This window comes from Glossina fuscipes, unplaced genomic scaffold (genome assembly GCF_014805625.2).
Source record: "Glossina fuscipes isolate IAEA_lab_2018 unplaced genomic scaffold, Yale_Gfus_2 121, whole genome shotgun sequence".
Classification (NCBI taxonomy): Eukaryota; Metazoa; Arthropoda; class Insecta; order Diptera; family Glossinidae; genus Glossina; species Glossina fuscipes.
In genome coordinates this window covers 3,795,950-3,804,378 of record NW_023998464.1, presented here as the reverse complement: position 1 = coordinate 3,804,378, position 8,429 = coordinate 3,795,950, and the positions used below count along the sequence as shown (strand labels likewise).

Sequence of the window (8,429 nt, the reverse complement as noted above, 5' to 3'; positions counted from 1 at the left end):
ATAAATCAAATTCTGTGTAATAAGCGTAAGGTGGTGCATAAGAAGGCCTTTCTACTACTTGAAAGATAACACTTTATTTTTCATTATATTTCATTTAGCGTTCATAAATATCATTATTATATCAGCGTTTTTTGAACATTGTATGTCCTCTATAATAAACTTAGCAGTGTTTCTGTTTATTGTAGTATTTTTGCATTACCTTTAAAGTCCTTACTTCAAAAGCATGCAAATTCAATTATCTCTCTCTCCACTTAGCACAGAAAGAGTCCCCGAGTTTACGTATTAAGACGACGGTTTAGCCTAAGCTAAATACTTTAATGAATCACAGCAAAAGTTTGCAAGGAATTCTCTCCGCATACAAGGTATTTTTTCTTTGTGAGTTTGAAACGTTGTTCTTGCTTTTTAAAAATAAACTAAAAAGGAAAGTAATGTATCTTTGTCCATTCTAAAAATTGCGAGTTGTTGTTGAATAAAAGCTTATTTTTCATGGTTATCCGTTTAGGGGGTCGGGTACGAAAAATAAACATATATGATCCAAATTTGACACAGTTGATATTTGTGTCAAATTACTATCACGGATCATCGATTTAATCGCAAAATATTAAAAACTAAACCTTTTTAACTTATAAAAGGTTACTTTTCCTTTTTTTCCTTTTTTGGGAACCCTTGTACGTGGTTGGCATATAAAATATATCTCTACATAACCCAAATTTGATAGAGTTTTTGAATTCGTTTTAATTAAAATTTTAATAAATATTTAATTAAAAATTAGGCCGCTCTTCTATATACAGATTATATGGGAGGGGTTCAACCCATCTGACCTAAATTTTTCACATCACTTTGGTATTCGGAATAACGATTTTTGCCAAAAAACTTTGAAAATTGCTATTTTTTTATGTAACGACTGTTTCAAAATAATGCATTATATATGTGGGATGGTCGTTAAAAAGAGTCAAATTCAATTCATTTTCATTTCTGGGCCAAACCCACGCCAGTGCGCTAAACTTAGTCAAACTAACTCAAAAATTGCGAACTGCATGCAGCAATTGTTCAAAAAAATGCATGGACCAACACGAGAAGCAAATATGGACGGACTTACTTTAATCGACTCAGAGTATGAATGCAATGAATCGATCGTTCGAATGAAATATGGATCGATCTTAAGCCCTTTTGAATATTACTTACGTACACACAAACTTAATATGCCCTATACCAAAGGTGGTATAAGGTACATTTAGCGAAATTTTTTCGGAATTTGGCTCATATTCAAAGCAGTTACTTCCGACTGAATTAACAAATATCACACCGTCCTTTTTGTGTAAATTATCTGTTGACTTTCAAACACGCCTAGGATAAGTATTGTTTATCCATTGCATATTTACTATTTCAAAAAACACATTAACGAACATATCTATACGTATATACATATGTTTCTATAGTTTTAAGGCTTACATTAGCGAATTGCAAACACAACTAATACTTTAATTAGTACTTTGATTAATAGCCATTTACTTATTACTTTCTACTTAAAATTTTATAATCGTAATTTTACGAATGTAGCAGAGAATACAGCAACGAATTGCGCAGTTCACGCCAATATAATGTATAATATAGTGTATAGTGTTCAATGAACACATTTGCGGATTAAAAATCCATTGCTGAGAGTGAAGATACGATCAAATTAGCTTGTTTGACGTAACGGTAGTTTCAACTGGAGAAATAGAAGAAATTTAAACGAATGACAAAGGACATATTATTTGTAGATCTTTTACCCAACGAACTCCCAAGGGAGGAAGTCATTATTCCCCTATCAATACTTTAGTGCATTTATTGAAAGCTTTTGCTCTTCGGCGTAATCGCAGCTATTTTTCAGTTTACTTACAAATACAAGTACAAGTTTCTCCTGACATTCAATACGGTGATCAAATATATATATATATATTTAATTATTCATATATCTATCATAGTAAAGTTCTTGCACTCCTAGAAATGATATAAATTTAAATAAGTTACGATAGTAAAATTCCTCCATAGCTAGAAATTATATAACGAATTTAGTTCCACTTAGAGATAATATCTAAAAGAATATTATGTCATAGATTTCCGCATCATTTCAAACTAATAGCCGGAGTATTTATACCCGACATCGAGTAAACTCGATCATAATTTGAATATGTTCGATAGCAATTTTGGGATTCAAAAAATTTTGATTCAGCAGTACGAAAAATGCATACCTTATCAACAACTCATTACAGTGAATCTTTGATTCGCTGCGATCGGGGTGACTCGATACCGAGATTCATAAGCCGGTTCCAACCTTATGATTGTATGTCCGCTTAGTTTAAAGCGTATAAGAGACTCTCTGCTTTTCTCATAGTTGAAAGGAGATGCATGCTGTGGGCATTCATTCGGCTATGGCTATAAAGCGTCAACGAAAGAGACGAGACGAACAAAAACGGGCACGCGAAAGACGATACAGTACGCAGAGTTCGGAAAGCGGGGAAACATTTCATTCACCCAGTGGATCATTTCGCCGCAAGTATCATCAGGCTCATCATGCTGTCAAACCAGGCCCAGGAATGCTCGATAGTCAAGTAACTGAATTCTTGAAATTGAAATCATTATTTAAAATGACTATTTTTATGTACTTAGGTAGTAACCAGTATAGGGATGTTACATATTGGTATAGTATTCATAGTATTTGGTTTATTTTTATGTGGTGCTGGGATTATACCGGACGAGACCATGTCTTGGAATGTTTTTAGTAAGTTTTCCTTCTAATTGTTCGAAACTGTAATAACACTTCGATTATATTTTTTTAGGCTCTAGTACGGCCTGGTGGAATGAAGTTACCGCTACAGGAATTTTTTCATTGGGTCTTGGCGTATTTTTACTAATTTTGAACTGCCTAATAAGTCGAAAGGAAGAGGAAGATCTGGAAGACTATGTTCAACGTCAATTGACTAGATCCAGATCGGGCCATCGTCTCGAACGTGACGTTGAAACAGGCGTATTAACGACGCGACATACCCGCAAAGCAGTAGCACTACAAAAAAATGGGCAAAACGATACATCAACTGATGTGGCTTTAGTGAATAGTTCAGCTACTGATATTGTTGCCAACGGCTCTATAGCAGGCAGAAATTGTAAGTAGATGAGGATGAAAACGGTAGCAATTATTAGAATGGGTATAGATTTTAGTTCTTTTTTCGAAAAATGTTTTCAAACCTTACAATATTACCACTGAATGTATTTCCAATCTAAGAGATGCATACTCCAAGATATGAATTTTTTTATGCGTTTTGAAATTCTTAGGTTTGAATACTTCCGCTGACATATTACTGGAAAGAATCGTGGAAGAGGACACTGCATATCTAAATGATCGCAGTCCTGGCATATCGCCAGTGGAAATAGAAAACGATACCAAACAATTATTACGTAGTGAATCCATTAACGATACAATCAATATAACACGAATATAAGACGATACATTACAAATAGCGAAAAATATAAATATAAATAGAAATAACGTTTAGGACGCACATTTATATATCCATATAAAAACAATGCAATTTTAAAGTAAATACCTTTTCATTTTCTTTCTTATGAATACGAAAAGTTTTACTGAAGGTCTTCTTTTTTTTTCATTGAAAACGTTAATTAAGCATAATGTTAAGCCAGAATCTCTCTAAAAATTAATTGTAAGAAAAAAGAACATAAATAAGAAAATTGAAAAAAAAAAATATGTAAACGCCAGACCACATACGTGCATAAGTTTTTTTACTTAAATTTACTACACTTTTACAACGATTTTATTATGAACATTACATATATATACGTATGTATGTAGATGCATTATATATATATACAACTTATAAGGACACCGTATATATGTATATATGTATATATATATAAAGGTATATGTATGCATCAATAATATTAAAGCAAAGTGAAAAATTAATTAAATTAACGCACTAAATTCTATACGTATGTATGTCGATACATATGTTTATATTTATAGCAAATTTTATTCCAAATCTTATATATTTACGCAAAAATAATTATAAAAATAACAAACAGAAAACACATTGTGTATGGCTGAATCAATCTGTCAAATGAAAGCAGAACAATTATTAATCTTATTAAAAATCATTCCAAAAAAGGTAAAATAACCTGTAACCAAATTTTCTTATGCGCATAAGGAAGTATTTTTTTTATTTTTTTTGCATTGCTTTTATTATATATTTTGTATATGATTTCCCCATAAAACCACATGGAAATCCAACAAAGGAAAAACACAAAGAGACTATCATTGCAACATATAATAAAATTTTCTACCTAATTAATAACGAGATGTATACACTTTTCACCTACTTATATATTATGCTATATATAAAAATATTAAAATAATTGAAACTATAAAAAACGATATAAGCAATGTTTTTATTGTTTTCGCATTTGCTGAACTTAAAATAATGTAATGTCCTTTATATCCTAGTTATTTTCTCTTTCTAAAATATATTTACCCTCTCTTACTTAAGTACTCCTATTTTATCTTTTTTAATATGTAAATCTACATTTGTTTTTTAATATGCATCCGTTGGATTAACGTTATAATGTAAATATATATTAAAATTTTTCTTTAATCTAATATTTTTTAAAGACGATTTATTTTGTGGGATGATATGTATAAAGAAAAGCACTCGATAATATCAACTGATCCACTATGCTTTCCGTTATCACCTTCCTCATTCATATTCAAATCCGCGTTGACGTTAATTTTTAATACAGAATAATGTATTTTTCTGTCTATTGACATACTGACACCATTGACACTAGTTATGCTGTGCTTTGCATTTCACGCAATTGGCCTGAGAAAAAGAAGAAGCATTACAATCAGCTGACGTTAAATATTACACATTTATTTTTAAATAATTTCCGCCAATCGAGCATAAGTTGTTTTTGTGGTATACGAAATTCTTTCGGAACCAAATAAATTAAACACGAAAAAAGAAAATGTCTACCGACATTAGAAAAGTTTTAAGTGAACTGTATCCGTGCCGTAGCGATTTTATAGGAAAATTATGTGATTTACTTTTGGAAAGTTTACCTCATGTATTGTACGTATATGGTCATTCTGGAACTGGAAAAACTGTTATTCTTAGAGACCTCTTACGCCTGATGGGGAAAAATACCAACTTTAAAACTTCTTATGTTAATTGTATTGAGTGCTACTCGACAAAAGTATTATTGGAAAACATACTGAATGATCTTTGCAGTATCGAAGGAGTTAACATAAATTGCGAGAATGTGAACCAATTTACAGAGTTTCTCAAATGCTTTTATACAAAACCAACACACACCAGTCTTATAATGGTTCTAGATCAAGCGGAACGCTTAAGGGATATGGATGGGAATGTTTTGCCCTCTTTAATGCGCTTGCAAGAACTAACAGGTCTAAACGTTTGTGCTGTGTTGGTAGGCCAAATCTCGTTTGAGAAGTATTATGTCGCCAATGGGCTACCCGAGTTAGTAACATTAAACTGCGGTCAATACACAAAATGCGAAATTCTTCACATATTAAGTAACCATTTTGATGCAGCAAGAAACAACTTAAAGGACTATATTATCCAGCACCAGCTAGATAAAAATGATATGCAAGAAAAATTACATATAGTAGAGAATATTACTATAGAATTTTTTAATAATTACTTAAACATATTTTTATATGTTTTTCACAAAGCTTGTCGTGATTTACCAGAATTGAAGAATACTGCTGATGTATGCTTTATATCATATATGAAGCCTGTGCTTAGTAGAGAAGTGGATATTATGGATGCACAGAAGCTCTGGCGGAGTATAACCCCCACCCTTCGTACTGCTCTCACACAAATTTATATGCGTTATGATAATCCCTACGAATTAGTAAGACATTAATACCCCGCCAAAGATGATTTAATATTAATTTTTTTTATTGATAGAAATGTTCGTCTGACAATGAGATACAAAAAATCGCTCGGTCCTTTGAATTGCCTTTTTATGGGAAGTATTTGCTAATTGCGGCGTTTTTAGCTAGCCACAATTCTGCCAACGCAGATAAGCGTTTATTTGTAAAACATCACGGAAAGAAACGCAAACGATTGCAAGACGTTAATGCTAAAGCTAAAGTGAGCCTTTCTTATAATGTATTTACTTCAAACTATATTAAGAAAAATTGAACAGGTTTTCGAGAAAACATCTGCTGCTATTGGCCCTAAAACATTCACTATTGACCGCTTGCTAGCAATATTTTATGCTATACTCGACGAGAAGGTTGGTCTTACTTGTAATTTGCTTTCTCAGATATCCACGCTGGTGCAACTCAAACTTTTGAGTTTTGTTAGCAATGAAAATAATATAATGGATGGATCAGCTCGATTGCAATGTACTGTGGGCCTTGAATTCGTAGTCTTTATAGGCAATGTTGTAGGATTTAATATACGTCAATATTTATGCGACTTTATGTGAAAATTCCAAATAAATATGTTTTAATATCACTTATGTGAATCGTCTCTGCCAAAGAACTATCGCGGTTTCGAAGTTTCAAAAGTCCTGTTTTTAACGAATCTTTCTCTATTAGTATTGCATAAGGTATGCCAAGTAAATCAGTACGTTTAAGTTCTTCAATAAGCGTGCTATAATTACTTTGATGGATATGCCGATCATAAACACGTAGACCTAATTTTCGTATTATATGGCAAATATGTAAGCACAGATCGATCAAATCTTTGTTCAACTTGTCTCCTTCGTGCAAACAGGCTAGAGCGCATTGAAAAGGTGCTAATTTACGATTTAAACTTATTAAAAGTCGTTGATTATTTTCTACGGCATCCAGCAACAATGCTAAAGGGAAGCAAAATTGTGTTTAAAAAAATGGCGGAAGAAAATTTTATAAAGGTACCTGTAGTAGCAATTTCAAGATTGATCGATGAACGTATTAGGCATATTGGAGGATTTGTAGAATTCTCGTATTGGGGATAAGCTAAAGTGATAGCTTCCATATCTTCAGAGCCGAAAGCAAAGCGACTTTTCACGGTTATAGATTGATTAATATGCTGAAATTTATCATGGGTGGTTACATTTGGATCCTTAAAAGGTTCTACGAAAAAGCGACTAGGATTTGCTGAAAGTCGCATCCACCATATCTTACGCTCGCGTTGCAATTTGTAAAATTTTTCTAAACCAAGTGATGTTTGTAAAAAATAGTCAGATATCAATTTTCTGCTAGATATAGCTTTTAAAGTGACTAGGCTTGCATTACGTTCTTCTTTTACAGCTATTGACTTCATTAAAATCGGATAACTAAGCCTTTGCGCCTTTCTCGCACAATCTAGATAATGTTTTTGAAAATCTTTGCAATTCAAAAAGGATACTCTGGATTCCCTCATTTCATTATCGGCAGAATTGCGTACATTACTATTTAGAAAATCAACTTTTCCCCAGTCACAATTAATATGGCGCCATTTTTCCAGCAATTGATACATAAATTTTTGACCATTTTCTTCGAGCCCAACATTTAAAATTTTATTGCCATCCACTAAATCACCACATAAAAACTTATTTTTCTGAAGTAAATTTAGCATATGTTTTAGGGACTTCATAGTAGTAATTAATGTTCAGGTTTTTCAGTGTTATTTTCTTCTTGATGTAGTGGTATATTTCCGGGTGGTGATATAAAATAATCTTCTTCTACTAGTTTTGCGTTTTTTAATATTTCTTCGCGATCGTTGGCTTGATTGACTCGATCATCTCGCAAATGCTGTATTTGGTCTTCTAACACAGTATAGAGGGGCTTCAGGTTATGGGTGTTTATATTACTTATTTTCACCGCGAATTGTATACTTTTTCTTAAGGTTGCTAATATCTCTGCGCTATCAAAATTCACTAAGGAGAGACGTTCTAAGAGTTGAATGGTTTTGCCATCTATTTCGATTTTCTCCGTAGGTTCTGCGAACGTAGCCGATATAGCTTGATTGGGCACCGTACTACTACGTTGCAATTTAGAAAACTCCAATTTATTTTTCAGCACAGCTTTACATAACGGTTCCGTGGCTATTTTACAATACGGACGGCCGTACAAGACGTTGCGACTCATTTTACTTAGGAAATTCATTTCTTGAAAGAAACTTTATGTTAACGATGAAACAGTTGATATAAACAGCTGATATTAAAATTGCAAACCTTACTGTCCCTTTCGCACTAAACACTGCTTTCTATTTTTCAAAATTTGCGGGAACCTCCTCACGCTCCATTATTTTTGTCGTAAGCGCTATTATTTTTATTTAACAACAAAAAAACAAAACAAAAAAAATTGAAACTAAACTAAATACATATTCAAATTTGAAAATTAATTATTTTTTTGACAGCTCACGTGAGCATGAATTATTACT

General features: G+C 32.4%; 4 protein-coding genes across 4 annotated transcripts in view; 2 read left to right on the top strand and 2 right to left on the bottom strand.

Moving 5' to 3' along the window:
- Positions 1-3,890, top strand: part of LOC119640654 — a 4,661-nt gene extending 771 nt beyond the window's left edge. Inside the window, exons 2-5 of the mRNA XM_038038846.1 lie at positions 2,378-2,594; positions 2,653-2,764; positions 2,823-3,146; positions 3,316-3,890. Coding sequence (XP_037894774.1) covers positions 2,388-2,594; positions 2,653-2,764; positions 2,823-3,146; positions 3,316-3,482 — 810 coding nt within the window. The 5' untranslated portion in view covers positions 2,378-2,387 and the 3' untranslated portion in view covers positions 3,483-3,890. The remainder of the gene's footprint in view (positions 1-2,377; positions 2,595-2,652; positions 2,765-2,822; positions 3,147-3,315) is intronic.
- A 1,045-nt stretch (positions 3,891-4,935) lies between these two features.
- On the top strand, positions 4,936-6,530 carry LOC119640627 (origin recognition complex subunit 5). Its single transcript, XM_038038798.1, has 3 exons — positions 4,936-5,925; positions 5,982-6,167; positions 6,223-6,530. The coding sequence occupies exons 1-3, from the start codon at positions 5,017-5,019 to the stop codon at positions 6,505-6,507; spliced, it is 1,380 nt and encodes a 459-aa protein (XP_037894726.1). The 5' UTR covers positions 4,936-5,016; the 3' UTR covers positions 6,508-6,530.
- On the bottom strand, positions 6,488-7,657 carry LOC119640628 (DNA polymerase subunit gamma-2, mitochondrial). Its single transcript, XM_038038799.1, has 2 exons — positions 6,941-7,657; positions 6,488-6,882 (listed from the first exon to the last, which is right to left on the bottom strand). The coding sequence occupies exons 1-2, from the start codon at positions 7,638-7,640 to the stop codon at positions 6,500-6,502; spliced, it is 1,083 nt and encodes a 360-aa protein (XP_037894727.1). The 5' UTR covers positions 7,641-7,657; the 3' UTR covers positions 6,488-6,499.
- Positions 7,634-8,195, bottom strand: LOC119640629 (glutamyl-tRNA(Gln) amidotransferase subunit C, mitochondrial). The gene has a single exon (XM_038038800.1). It carries the CDS (start codon positions 8,150-8,152, stop codon positions 7,649-7,651), a length of 504 nt encoding a protein of 167 aa, XP_037894728.1. The 5' UTR covers positions 8,153-8,195; the 3' UTR covers positions 7,634-7,648.
- Between the last annotated feature and the right edge of the window lie 234 nt (positions 8,196-8,429).